Source organism: Phasianus colchicus, chromosome 6 (genome assembly GCF_987193195.1).
Source record: "Phasianus colchicus chromosome 6, bPhaCol1.hap1.1, whole genome shotgun sequence".
NCBI lineage: Eukaryota > Metazoa > Chordata > Aves > Galliformes > Phasianidae > Phasianus > Phasianus colchicus.
The window spans coordinates 19,167,349-19,183,008 of record NC_143441.1 but is presented as its reverse complement, the minus strand read 5'-3'; the positions used below and the strand labels follow the sequence as shown (position 1 = coordinate 19,183,008).

General features: G+C 37.4%; 1 protein-coding gene across 5 annotated transcripts in view; it reads right to left on the bottom strand.

Moving 5' to 3' along the window:
• The window catches only part of TBC1D5 (TBC1 domain family member 5), a 299,398-nt gene that overhangs the window by 4,502 nt on the left and 279,236 nt on the right, over window positions 1-15,660 (bottom strand). For all 5 annotated transcript variants that reach the window (XM_090142592.1, XM_090142593.1, XM_090142594.1 and 2 more), the window contains 2 exons: window positions 6,029-6,108; window positions 5,136-5,312 (listed from right to left, as the gene is read on the bottom strand). In XM_090142592.1, coding sequence (XP_089998718.1) covers window positions 5,136-5,312; window positions 6,029-6,108 — 257 coding nt within the window. The remainder of the gene's footprint in view (window positions 1-5,135; window positions 5,313-6,028; window positions 6,109-15,660) is intronic.

The window sequence follows — 15,660 nt, the reverse complement described above, 5'->3', positions numbered from 1 at the left end:
ATGTTGGGAAATGGCTGTCCCAAAGCATTCCAATAGTGGATGATGAATAATGTTGATGTACCAGAAAATTCTCTATGATTTCGCAATCTCATATTCCAACTGGATGTATTCAGATTTTCAAAAGACATTACTGCATGTAATTAGAACGAAAAACAGCATGGTGGGATTTCTCCCACATTGACAAAACTGGCAACATATTAGTGTGGTTGCAAAGTAAATGGACAGTAGCCTCTAGTTTCTTCTGCAAGAGTTGGGTTCAACTCCTATCCGGCACTATATTCCTCCAACAGCAATATAACCGATTTCTTAGTTGCCAATGTATCAGCACCAGAACGCAACTCAGCAAGTGGCCTCAGTGAGACAAGTGTCCTGAAGTGGTGTGATATTGAAAACAGTACACTGATTTCAGTAATACAAGATCAAGGGAAAGGAGAAGTATGGGAATGTGCGTGCCAAACACAAGTCCTTTAATTATGACTGAATGTAAACTCACTTTAGGGTAAGATACAGGTTGCAGGTATTAGAGAAAAAATAAATCAATAACAAAAAAGACAAACAGAAAAAATTGAAATGAGATAAAAGTAGGCACAGCACATAAAATTGGAGAGGTCTTCACAGGTATCACCAAGCCACAACTTGAATTTAAGATTTTTATGGCCTCTAGCAAAACTTGCTTTGTCAAATTTATTATTACAGCTAAAAACAATTTTGCATTGCTCTGATTAGTAATTATAGAGTAGAATACTCTTAAAAGGGATCTGTAGGGTAGCTCAGAGAGCAAACACCCACTAACAACTGAGAAGGAATTCATTTCAAACTGTTAAAAGTCACAGATTTAGTATTAGCTGAAATACAGATGCATAATTATTACCTGGTTCCTTACAAAACTTGTATGTATGAGAGTTGAAATACACATTTCCCTTCGTAGCAAATAATGTTTTGTTATCTGGTTAGTATCAAGGTACATTTATGTCAATTACTCTGCTTTGTAAATAACCCATCTGAGTGCTTTATCATTCAAATGGAAATGTTTTAAACTCAATTTTAATGGTTCCAACATAAGACAGCTGCTAGACTGTGCAGAACCAGAGTAGTCCAAATGTGAATAAACAACTTCCCAAATACATTCCATGAAATTAAAGAGATCTACAAGGAGAGAGACATCTCTACTTAGGCACTTGTCATGTGAGACATCATTTGTTATTAATTAGCATTTACTCTCCTTTGGTCTGTGATGCTTCAGTCAGCTGCCATCTCCAGGCATGGGGCCACAGGCTACCCAGTGTTGCTGCTCTGATCCAGTTTTGTGCTGGCATTTACTTGATTTTTTAGGCACCCAACGCAGCCACAAGACAGGTCTGGGTGGAGCTGTTCTGGGAATCCTAAATACCACGTTAAAATTTTGCATTTTTGCCTCTCTACAGAAGAAACACACCTTCCTTTAAACAGCAACTCTTGCATAACTCATTTCTTTCCACATTTCTATTTAATACCTCCCAGTCAATGCAGTATAGCCTCATTTTACAAAATTATATGCATTATTATTCTAAGCTATCAGAATCATGTTATTTCAGTTCTCACAGCCCTCGCATCAGGATGGCTCCATCTTGTGTAGGGTGACATGGACGTACTGGAAAGAGTCCAGCAAATGGCTGCAAAGATAATCAAGGGGCTGCAGCATCTCTGCTATGAGGAGAGGCTGTGAGAGCTGGAACTGCTCAACCTGAAGAAGACTCAGAGGGATCTCATCAATGTGTACAGAGACCTGCAGGGAGAGTGCAAGGAGGGCAGAGCCAAACTCTTTTCAGTGGTGTACACTGCCAGGACAAGAGGCAATAGGCAAAATCTGGCACACATGAGGTTCTCTTTGAACATCAGGAAATGCTTCTTGACTAGGTGGGCACTGGCACAGGTTGCTCAGAGAGGCTATGGGGTCTCCTCCTGGGAGATCTTCAAAACATTCCTGGACATGGGCCTGACAGCCTGCTCTGAGTTGGAGCAGATGGGCCCAGAAGTCTCTGCCAATCTCAATCACTCTGATTCTGCCACAGGAATTATGACACAATTGCCCAGCAAGATCAATATTTTCTTTTCTTTGCTTGGCATCTCCACGGTCGGCTAACAGGCTGTCTACCTTATGGCAGTGAACTCCAGCAAGGATGCCTGATTAGAAGCACTCTGTGCTGGTGCTGTAAGTTCATAAGTTCTGCTTTAAAAAAAATTGGTTTTGCATGGCAAAAATTTTGCATCCTGTTCCCTAATGAAGAGAAAAGATATAGAACCACTCATCCTAAATTCTTTTTGTCAGTGTTGGGCTTTGCAACACTATTTTTCACTCTAACAATACTTCCTGTTTCAGTGAAAGAGACCAACAGATCACTGAAGTATCAGACTAGCAGCAGACTACATATATTGACTCAAAAATGATATAAAAGGACCTTCTGTAAATGTCTGCTTCCCCCTACATCACACTGGTATTTTGGTTCTTTTTCCAGAGGTAAAATACCTCCTCCCTCCTTGTTCTGCCTATTTCTGTTTCAGGAGACTCATGCTGACGTGAACCATGTTTTCTCCCATCTGCTGCCACTACTGAATAAATGAAAAATGACAGAATTATACTTCCGGTAGCTTTGAAAGTTAACAACCTTACGCCCATTGCCATATGGCTTCTCCAAACATTTTTTCCTGATGAATATCAGCTACTAGCACCGGGCTTATTTCAATCTCCTTCATACTGTGAATGAGTTAAAACTAACCATAAGAACACAATTCAAGAAAGCTGAGAAGAGCAGCAGCTCATTTTGCCTCCTTCTCTGAATCGACATAAAGGCAAGATAATGTGTTAATTATCATTCATTATTTAGCAACAGAAGCCTTCTGTTTGTCAACCGCTCACTGCTACCAAAGCCAAACATTCCAACAAATGCTCTACTTCTCTGAGCCTTTTATCTTCATTTTTCGCATTTTTAATTTTGCAGCTTTCATTTCCAAAGAAGGGCTGTATCCTTATCTTCACTTTCCAGAAAAGAGCTTGAGGCAAAAAAGAAGGTTTAGAAGATGAAAACTTATGTTACAACCACGCACAAAAGACTACATTACATGATAGCTACACCTGTACCTTTTCCAGCTGTTCCAGAATTGTCCCTAGAATTTCACTAGAGAAAAATCTCTACAGCAAATCATTAAACATTGCCAAAGTCACAAAAACTGCAAATGCAGTAAATTTTCTTTAGAAAGAAATGCATTAAATAACCTAGAGATGGTTGGAATTCTTAAACCCCCTGCAGCTCTCCATAACTGCTCCCAGCTTGACCTACGGCAGTCCATTTTCTTCAGAAGAATTAAATGTTAGTGATGTGGCCTAGTTTAGGCCAACAATTAACTCCAGTAATTACCACTTTAATTTCATAGGCTACTAAAGGTTTTTTTTTTTTTTTTTTTTTTTTTTTTAATAAAGGTAATCCAAAGTTCTTCTCTTTCTGTTTGATTTTAGACACAGCAGTTAAACTTGATGGGCTCAGGAATAGCATGGAATGGGGGGATACAACCAGGATTTCAATGAGCATTTCTAATCTGAATCTTCTATATCTCTTTCTGGAATAGGGGCAGTGGGAACTTCCAGATGATAACATATGAAAGGGCTAACAGATATGAATGCACTGTATCTACAAATGTATGCCTCATTAAATGCTCTTATGGAGCTTGGCTAGTACAGCCTCTACACACATCATTTGTAGTTGGCTTATTAGCAGCCTCACAGAGCACAATGAAACTGTGGGACCTGAGAGCATTGTTCAGTTTAAAGGCACATATCCTGACTACACACTGGGGCGAGCCCTCGAAGTTTCCATTGGAAAGAAACCTGCACAGAGCAAACCTCAGCTGCCCCACTGCCAGCACTCAGAATGCAATGCCCAAGCACTTCTGCTGAGTGATGGGTGTCTTAGGGCTTCTCCAGCACACAATAATACTGCATGCTGTTAGTTCATATGGCATTATATCTTCCAGTTTCTATAATAAATCCAAGTAAAAATAGTAAAAAATACTATCTGCCATTCTGTGTGGAAGTAAAAAATACTTAGTAAAAAAGCTAGGAAAGAAAATGCAAAATTAGGACGTCATTATGCTCCAACATGCTACCATCGTTTTTTTTTTTCAGCCTGCACACCTGCCAGTACTAAGTAAAAAAAATACAGTATTCTTTCCATTATCAAAATATAAGTAAAATGTTATTTATATTTGTTTATTCATAAAATGGTCTACATCAGCAGGATTGTGTATCATAAATCAAAGCAACTGTGCGATTATTTGAGAATAAGTAGTTGAAAATGAGTTCCTAGGTCAACTTGTCAGGAGTTGATTGCAGACTGTGCTAGACTCTGTGGTGACAGTGCTGCCACTCATTTACAGGTGTGAGTGTCAGTTGTGGCCTAGCAGATGAGTCTAAGATGGAAAAGTATATAGAAATGTGCATATAAAAAAGCAATTGCTTTGAAGATCACATTTGAGTCAGACTGAGTTTTAGATAAAGATGGAAGTTTTACCTTTAGAGAAAAATAACTTTGTGTGAGAACGTGTCCTGTTACTGAATGCTCTGTATGTGAAAATGTTTACTGATTCAAGGAGAAGGACAATACAATGAAGTAGAAGGTAAAAGTAACCTCCTTGCTATTTCCTTTTTGGCACTCGCCAAGGATACACTGCAATGCAGATAATCAACTCTTACATAATGGAAGGACAATGAGAATAATCAACTGATATGGGATTATTCGCCTCCAGTTTTGAGAACTGTTTGTAGGAAATCAACCTCAGAAGTAGATTTAAAAATCTGAAAGAAGAACTACTCTCTCCAAACAATGCAAACATTTTGACTTCAATATCTGTATGTGGAGTATAATGCTACAATAAAAGAATTGATGCAAATAACCACGGTTCCATATGAACCAGAAAACTTGGATCTCACTGCTTAAGGCCAGACCATCTCAGCAAGAACTAAGTTGTGTTTCTGACAGAACTCATCTTTTTTTACAGGGTGAGTGTGCAGTAAGTGGAGTGTCTCATGCAGTGTCAGCCATGCTGAAGAGAAATGTAAGACTAATTCCATCAGCGAACTGTTTGAAATATCTTTATCTTACCTGTCGTCCTGAGATCAACTGTTGCTTTGTCATAACAGGTCCCTTTAGGATATCACCAGTCCCTTTGTTCTGACTGTTGGAGCAGTAATGGTCATCTGCAATTGTGATTTGCTCGTTTTCTTCAGCTTCCAGTTGGCTCTGATTGAAACGCAGGGAACCCTTCAGAATATCTTTGATCTGTTGTTGAATGGGAGAGGAAAGACTGTAAGATAGAAGTCTTGAGGAATTCTGAATTTTTTAAAGCTCTCAAACACTATTTCCCCATAACCATTGCTTTGATGATAGGAAATAAGTCAGTCTTAATAGCTATATAGGCTAAAGATGTAAAGATGTAAATATAATTGCAATGTTGTTGTTACAGAATCTGGAAAACAAATCTAAAGAGAATGAAACTGCTCATATTTCCTCTTATAGATTTAGCATGTCACACCATTCCTGATAAAATGAATTTCCAGGGAGCATAGTATATAGTAAAATCAGAGCTTCAGATGCTCATTAGCATTCTTATTTTATATATGTAGCATTTTTTCTTTAGATTGAATGACACTCGAGTGGCAACTCAATAAAATAATGGGGACATAAATACGATTATTACACAGCATGCACATGCTGTGCTAAGAAAAATGCTGAAGTTGGAACTGCATTGCCTCAGCTCTTGTTCAAGGCCTTTCCAGAACAATTCAGGCAGCAGACACTGTGCAAGTCATTTGAACTCCTTATAGCTCAGTTTTACTTTCTAAATAAAAGTGCTTGGCAATACTTGATGCATTAGTATTAGTAAAACAGCTATAACAGAAAATAAAACATCAGTATACAAAGACATTTAAACAAGGGGAAAAAAGAGGATTAACAGTGCAGAGGGATTACAAGGTTAAGTTATGCAATCATTATACCTGCTTCAAACCAGCCAAGGAAACCAGAATTTCATCTTCTTTTTCCAAGTGTTCTTGTAATATGACTTCCTGAATATTTCCTGCAACACCAAAACAAAAAAAAAAGGTAAAGAGAGAATATTCCCTAAATAACCTCTAATATGCTGCCAACTTACCACTGATTTACATCCTCACAGTGAAACCCTGTGACCTGCAAACACAATTTCAGACAGACCTGGAGGCTGACAACCTTATTAGCTCTGGAAGTGGGGCCAGCAAAACACATCAGTGCTGCCAGGCTCCTGCTGGCTCCTGCACTTCTGCTAGACCTCTACTGCACCAAGGTACTGATGGGCTCATTGCTTGTGGACTCTAGAATAAAACATTGGCCTCTGTGGCCAATGGAATAACTACCATCTTTGAGCAAGAAGTCAGCAATTTTCATTTAGATCGTGGCCACTGCAAACACTGGAACAGTCTTTTTCTCTATAACACGACTCAAAGTTTCACCCTTTCTCCAGTCCTTTCCTTTAGTTGAAAAACTCAGGGCTGAGCAAAATTTATGAGGCAGAAGGAGATGTGCAATACTGTCATTTCAGAAGACACCTGTCTTCTATTTCTACAGCGGTCCTCCAAGGACGTATTTCAAGAAGCTGGTATATGGTGTGTGCCATATACACCAGAGATGGAACTGCAGTGGTTTTCCCCACACCAGGGAAGTTCTACACAATCCTGACTTGCAGTCCAAACCAGCCTCAAGAACTATGCAAACTCTGCATCTATGGCAGGTCCTTCCCCAGCCTCCTAACTGCTCCTTTTCTCCTCAAGCCTTAAACACCAGTGAATCTTAATAACCCATTTGCAACGTGAGATAGTATCTGTCAACAAAAGGACACTATTTTGTGCCACTGATGTCTTACACAGGTAGAGCTAAGCCCAAATCCTTCAGTGACGTCCATCTGGGAACAAAGATTTGCTGCTCATAAATATCTGTAACCTAGCTGCTAAACAACTAGAGCTTTGTGTCATTATGTACACGCATTTCATTTGTTTGTTATTAAAACTATCTTACAGGTTCAAGGCCCCAGCCAGTGGAAAGCCAACAACAACACTGACAAGGATAAATATGAAGATACTGACAACTTAGCGTGTGAGGTTTCAAGTTAAAAACATTGTGCAATATGGCTTAAGTTTTGTGTTTACAGAAGAAACAGCAAAAGAATGAGATGTGGGAGACTGGACTAAATGAGAGTGTAAAGGTAGAAATATGGATTTAAAACTCACCTATAAATAAGTTTGAAATTGTGGCCAGAAATTAGTAGTAGGTATAAATGATGAACAGGAAGGACAGTGAAGGGAAAAGATCCAAACCTAAACTATAAAATAACTTGTAGAGAAGCTATCTGCGAAGCAGAAGGAATAAAAGAGCTGTGGAAGGCAACAGCAGATGAGTTCTTGAAAGGCAATATGATCAAGGTCAAGAGCAATGATGGGCTAGGATGACTCAGCTTTGCATAGAGCGCATCTGAACAAGGAGATGCAAGTTTACACTACTTAGCACTTATTATTTATCATACAACAGGAGAAGATTCCAGCAGCAATGAAATCAAACAGTGCAATTGAACAAAGTCTGGTATGAATCTTACATCAGAAAGATTGCATTATCAAGGCTAATGTGAAATTAGATCTTTCCTCATACATAGCATCATGAATTGAGAGAAAGCATAAAGAAACAACGTTGCTTTCTCTTTTAATATCTCTTACACATAAATAGTCCTATCCTTCAACTTGGTAAATAAAATACGTAAACATTTACTTATAAAATTACACTTTAGATAGTGATTTTACACTGTTTAATAAACAGTAACGATTTTCCACTTTTAAAAGATTCAGAACTTTAAAAATCAGAAGTCTAAAGTCCAAGTCTTCATAGGCAGGAAAATAACACATAATCACAACCTGAATTCAACTGTCTTTTCCATTTCTCAGCATTGGAAATAAAAACATATCTGTAGTGCCCGATCCCCTACATAAATTACAAACATGCATTAGCAATTAAGGTAGGCATAATGACTGAGCAGATGGACGAGGAAAATAGTTCAAGACAAGCATCAAACCTAAAGATAAACGTGGGAGATCTAAAAACAATGGGGAAAATAAAGGAGTGAGAGTAAATGTTGACCTTCCTAATGATGTGGAAATAATCTATTATTATTTCTGTTCTTTACAGATGTTTATAAGTCAGCATTAAAAAAAAAAAAAGAGTATCTATAATTGCAACCAAAATCAGCTTTTTCTGTGAAAAAATGTATTGAGATTTTTAAGGATTTATGAATGGAATGATGAATGTCAGCAGTAAAAATCAATACAAGTATTCATATAATCACATATTTACTTCAGGAAGATTAATGCCAGATTTTAGTATTAGTGTCAGAGAAAAAAAGATTGAGAGAAAAGTTTGTAAACACTTCGAAGTTGTCTAATAAAGAATTGTTGCATTTCAAACATTTCTCCTTGAATTTTCAAGTACAAGATGACATATGTTTTGGATAAAGAGGGCCTATTGTTGTTGTTGTTGTTATTATTATTATTATTATTATTATTATTACTATCATCATTTTTTAACCAGTTAAAAATATTAGAATGTATTTTGGAAGAATGCCCACTGTGAATTTGTTGAAGAACACTTCTGGGCACTTTTCTACTTAGCACAGAAAAAAGTCCAAACGTGCAAATCACTGTAATCAGCCACTTTTCCCCCTGGTAATAGTAGTGACATAAGCTCATAAGTCGGAGCTACAGTGAAATAGAATGAAGGCTTCCCTGTGGAACTGGCAATGGATTTTTCTTCTTCTGAATATGCCCTTGAACTGCACACAGCTTCCTATTTACTACGCTCATCCCTTTTGAATGCTGTTTATTATTTATCAAATAAGTGCTAAGTATGGAGACCAAATTGATCAGTGCTCACTCATTTTCCCTGGCTAATGAGTAAAGAAGTATAATATAAAATTTTTAGAGGAAAGAAGTATAAAGGCAATGTGACTGTGCATGAATGAGTGCCTCTTCAGTCACATTCTCCTGTTGTGACCACCCTTTGCAATCCAGTTTCGTTGAAGCACCTGTATGAGTGACAGGAAGCATGACATTTGTTATGATATTGTTCCTCTCCTCAGAAGTCAGCAACATTATGCACTGTAATGGTGGTCCTCCATCAAGACTCACAAGCAAAGAAATGCTTTTTTATGTAATTCGTGAGAATACATTTTGAAAACTTATTATCAAATGAGAAGATTCATTGCATTTTGATAGTTAACTGACCAGCTAATAACTACTTCCTTAGGGATATTATGCCTTGATATATATTAAAGACAATTGTAACTACAGAGGAATAATATGCAGATGATTGCATTTTTGTCCTTTTCCACAAAATATAGAGAGTATTGAGTGTTAAGGTGGCAACAGGCTAGTTGAAACAACTGAAGAGTTAAGATGAAATAGTTTCCATTTCCCGCTCTTACATTTTTCTCAAATTGTAAATAACTTCACGTGCAAACTCACTGTAGTACTTCTTTTGAGAAGCAAGATTTCTATTTCCTCTCCCTAAGTTCTAAAATTTAAACTGTGTATATACTATAATTTGCTGTACCAAGTTGAAAGGAGGAAGATAATCCACATCAGCCCCTAGCAGTAATATTAGAGAAGGCTTATGCTCTTTGATGACTGAACTGCTGCATATTGCATGATGGTGAGTACAGTAACTGCTGAGCTCCTCATCCAGGGAAAGGGGCTGTTCAAAAGCTATTACATTTAAAGACCAAATTTTCTCTTTGAAGGTGGAAAAGCTGGTATGTTTGGCCTAATTATTTTAGGTGCTCATTAAATAAACTAATGGTCACTGAAAAATAAGCATGCCTTCAATGCAGATACTGCAAGAAACACAGAGTGGTGCTAAATGAGGACAAATAGTAGCAGCAGTGGGAAAACTAGCTTGTTGTATGCAAGGTTGTCTCAGGCATCCATCCCCTCACGGCTACTTGTGTGAAAGACAAATCTGCACCTCTTCATTTCCAACAGGGAGGTGGGAATTACACAGGCCTACAGTCCTGCAGGATCAAGGCATAACCTGGACTTAACTTTCTACTGACACAGATCATGCATAGGAGAAGACTGAATCTGGCAATAACCTTATCACTGTCACTCTTAGGTTCTTTGCTTTCTCCTATTTCATTGTCTTGTTGCAGTGAATTTCTCTCCAAATTTCCAGTTTAACCCAGGCTCTGAGTGACCTTCCCAGGAAGGTGCCTTCTGCTGAGAGGAGCTAACTACAAAGAGCTGCAAACTACATTATGAATGATACCTTTCTATTAGTAGTAAATGATCAGTGATTTGTGAACAATCAACAGTGCTAGAATAATGTTAAGCCTGTTTTTCATCCTTCATTCAAAGCCACAATGCAAAAAGGCATTCTCGTTGCCAACGTCATCATCAGTAAGGGAAGAGATGTGTACCACTTCAGCACTGTGATATTCCTCATGAAAAGAAAAACAAACCCCAAATTCACATATCAAGGCCTGCAGAAAACTCTTGTGTTCCAGTTCTTTTGTATCATTTTTGCAGCAAAGTGAGAGTTAATATGAAATGTTTCCAAAATTTCCAACATTATACTAGTAATAGCAAGCCATCTTTTTTTCACTACCATTAAAAAGCTTGAGGGATGGACTAACATTTAGCTTCTCATAATATTTTGTTCTGTTTTTGCTGCAAATACTTTATTTCTACCAGAAGTGTTATGGACTTCCAGGAGAAAAATCCATTCTTTCAAATCTTGTTTAACATACACATTGTGTTTATGCCAGTGCTGAAGTATTCAAAGACAACAGCGTATACACAGACACCCTGTGATTCCAAAGAGAACACAGAAAAAGCATGGATGCTGTGCCTCCCATGACATATGACAGAGCATGCTCTTGATATACAGAAATGATTTTTTAAAGAAATTTTGGCCCTGATGGTGGTGAGACCCTGTACTATCCCACACTACTTACATTCTTGATCACTGTTGAGACAAATGACATCTGCATGTCTCACATGCATCTTTCTTTACCCATGGCTACAGATACCTACTAGGACCACTACTCTCTGAGCTCTTTCGAGCAGTGTATTTTTCTGAAAGTTCAAGGCAGTTTTTTTCCTCTCTTTCCTTGTGTGGAATGGTTGTCTTCCTATTGCTGTTTACATTCACCAGAAATAAAGAAAAACAACCATAGTATGAAGTGACAAGCAAATGACAATTTGCTCTGCATAAGTGACAATCTTAATAGCCATAAGAAATTGCAGCCTCTCCTAAGGGAAAACTATTTCATTTCCTCACAATCTAAATGATTCATATTGCAATGGATTGCAGACAATACACTAAAAAATTGCTATGGTTGTGCAAAAGACAGTTCTTGTAGATCACGCGGAGATTTCTAAAATGCAAAGTTGTCTACTCCTTGTATGGCTGAATTAATTAAAACTGCTTTTGATTTTACAAGCAGAATGATTTACTCAAATACCACTGTGGTAAATGCCACATGAAAACATGGATAAATTGAGAGTTTTGACAGCAAACATCCATAAAACCTGAAGTTCTATTTAAAACATACTTAAGGACATTTTCTATGATGCGTGTCATCAGTAAAGAAATATGTCAACTTGGAAGGAAAGCTAAAGCATCTAAACTAAAGACTTCTTTATTAAGAAGGAATACTCATTTTGATACAAGTGCTTTCAATTTTCAAGCAGCATAAATAGAGAAATTATGGATCTTAACAACTACAGGACTTTCTGTTCTCTTTATGGCTAGAGTGTGATACAGCATAGATACTAACTTGAACTATTTTGTTTTAGTTACTCATATGTATTTTTAAACTATTTTTTGGTAATTTTTTGAGACTTTTTTGTTTGCCTCATAGCTATTGCTTCATTTAAGAAATATCAGCCATCTATTAAATCTAGTCTCTACGTTCACTGCAGACTGTTGTTTCTAAATCTTTACATCTGTGGCATTTCTGTAAAAGAAGACATTAGTGTTATGTGTGCCATGAGAAAATGGGTGATACTCCAAAAACCAGTGTTGTACTCTTTAAGATTTTCTAGATATCCAATGAGTATATACAGGTTTTGAGTAAGATGACTACATGTTCTGTTGTATTATTCCTTGGATGTTTGATGTCAGAAATGACTGAATTCTACAGCGTGTCCATTCAGTAGCATCATCAGCTTCCCATGAAACTGTTTCATCTAGTAGAAGAGACTGCAATTTACATTAGCTTTGACTTAAAAAAGAAAGATCTTGTAAGCTCTGAGTCATATTTGTATCACTTACTCAGAAGTCCTTGGGAGTACATTATTGACAGTAGTGCTGAATTTGTGCCCAGATTAAAACTGAAAAGCACATCAATCCCAGCTGTGAAGTGCAGTTACATTCCCATTAATAAAAATAATTAGAAACACATGTTAAAGGAAAGTCATTTCCCTGTTTGCCTTATTTTTCCTCTATCCTTTTGAATGTCTTGTATAGATTTGATAAATCTGCACAAACTGACTTCCTGTCCTCTCTTTCTGTAATTTTTGGTCCTGCTGCTGCTCTGTTCTGAAGACAGGGACTTTTCCATGTAACCTGGCTCATCTACTAACTGCAGTCCTCTTCAGTGAAAACGGTTTCCAGCATCATTCAAGTAGCTTCTATGCCCTTCTCCTAATGATGACAAGTGTTCTCAACATGATGGACAACCATGAATGGCTAAACAAAGTATGAAGAGTGAAAGAAATATATTGTATATGCCCCTGCTCACCTGGCTGATTAAATGAAATGTAAATCTTGAAGAAAATAACAAGCAAAACAGTGACAACAGTATGGTTCAATTATAAGAATAGCAAAGATCTTTATGGAAATAATGGGTAAGTTAACAGTTTAATCATGCTGGAATTTAGCTTCTATCAAGGTTTTAGTGCTCTAAAGCTGATATCACAAGACAGATCAAAGCCTAAGAGATGCTGGGAAGGAAAAGGTGGATGGTCAACAGTCAGCAGAAGGGAGATGCTCACCCTACAAAGTTAAAGAAACAACAAATGACAGAAGTAAATACCGTGACAGGAATTTGCTGAAACTTGCAAGGAAAGATCTTAATGTAGGTAATTATGGAGTATGTAAGCTTATTTTAATCTTATCAGGACTGCTGAGATGAAAGGGTTTGTAGGTGCCTATCACAGCTGGACTTTCAGGATTAACACAGTTGTTAACTGTATGTATTTGACCTTAAGAGTCACCTTCATGGGACTAAAAGGTATTTTAATTTCATGGAGCAATAAAAATTCTTCCTGGACACACACATGTATATCTGTATCTAGACATAAAATTAGAGCATGACCAGAAGGGAGAGCCTGAAAACAAAGTTATATAATAAACATTTGTTTCACAGTAACTACTCCTGTATTGTTTAATAAATCTGTTAGTGCTCTTCATTTATCAGTATTTACTGGATATTTTATATCTTTATTTTTAACCCAGAAGAAACCCGGTTAAACTCAAAGGGCTGTGTTTGTTGCAGCCTTTTTAACTTACAGCATTTCTTAACACACTGGGTTTATAAAGTATGGATAGTTTTATTTATGTCCTGAGCATGAGGAAACTCACTTAATGCACTAATTACCTTTAAAAAAAAAAAAATCACTTCAACTCAGGGCAGCAGAATAGTTTCCATTTCAATCTCATTCTATCCTTATCGCATGATAAAACAAGAATTCGGTGTTATATTGCGTACATTTTACAAGTAGTGTACCAAGATCTATACTGAGCGATGTCTTAGCCTCGAAATAACAAGCAATTAAGTCAACTTTTTCCTCCTCTCCCTCCCCCACTGCAAGAGATCCTTATAATATAACACATCACTGCAACAATTCCATTGACTGTTATAAGAGGGATGGATGAAGCCAATGTAATTAAGGTTTTAAAGGTGCTATTTCACACAGTGACTGAAATTATACTAGCAACTATATTCTGTAAGTTTCTGTTTTGTATTTTTATTTCTCCTTTCATGCTCACCATGTTTGCAATAATTGCAGTGAAAAGGTGGCTTTGAACTATGTTTAATGAGTCTTCCGAGTAATGTCTGTCTGGGAGATGTCAGGCAGCATAACTCTAAGTGAGTCTTACAGTTGCCAGCATTTCCTGATGCCTGTGGCAGGGACATGTCCTGTTATCTTACCAAAGATGCTCTCTGTGAACAGTAAGCCACCTAGTTAGATAAAAAACATTTTTTTTAATTTAATTTTATTTTATTTTATGTATTTTATGTATTTTATTTTATTTATTTTATTTTTTGATTGTGATGCCATAACTTCTGGGCATTTTGTAAGCAAGCAACTATCTACACTCTACATAAGAAAGCTTAGAGCAGGCATTTCAGTGGCACAATGCTGGTGATGTTTAGGAGGGGGGATGAACTTCCCTTTCTACTTCCCTTTTATAAGCTGTGCTGGAGGAGCAGAGATGCTCTGGAATAGTAGTGAAGGACATAGCAACATATTACAGATAGCAGAAGTCATATTAGAAAATGCATTCTCAGGATAACCCTGTACAGGGTCAGCCCAGTATGGAACAATTTTTTTCAGAGACCCATCTGAACGTCCTTCTAGCTCACACATGTCCAATCCACAGCCTGCGGGCTGCATGTGGCCCAGCCCAGCCTGTCTTGTGGCCACCTCCTGCCCTACACCATCATGGTGGTGGCTATTCTCCACTGGGCAGCTCAGGTCGGCCCATCGCTCACAACGACCATGTGTTGGTGTGCAATTGGTACTCTTTGGACTGAAATCAAACACATGGAGGGTGCAGTGTATGGCTAACTGTAGTTATTAATTGAATGTATTATCATACATTGGCTAAACAGTTCTGTGAACAGTGAAAAATACGCACCTTGCTTTCTGCTTTGATAAAGAAATTTGAGAATAGGTTTCCAAATTGCAAAAAAAATCATGAACTTCTTGGTACATTTGCAACTCCATTTTCAATCAACATAAACACAACACCTGTGAATTTTGAAATGGAATGTGTAGAGTTGCAATCAGACTATCAAGTAAAAAGTATGACACGATCAAATCCCATCTTACCAGAGAGAAAAACCCCTCGCTTCAGAATCACACCTTACACGTTACTGCTTTTTGGCAGCACATACATTTGTGAACAGCAGTTTTCAAGGGTGAAGCACAGGAAGAATAAAATGTAATTAAAATCTCCGACCTTGGGAGCTCACAAAGAATGGCAATCACTTTCATTGAACCAGCCTGATGCGTTGGTTCCACAAAAACAAGGCCACATATCCCACTAATTCTATGGTTTTCTCCATCCCCTTTGCTTATGTTTTAATTAAAAAAATAATTAAAATAAGTTTTGTTCCTTATACACATTAACTACATTATATATACATTACGAGGGCTGCTCCAAAAGTAATGCTTCCTATTTTACTATGTGCTCTTTGTATCTGTTACAGTTTCCATGGAAATAAATAGAAGGCATTACTTTTGTAGCAATCTATGCATATGTGGCCCAAGACAATTCTTCACTCAGTGTGGCCCAGGAAAGCCAAAAGGTTGGACTATTCTCTAGC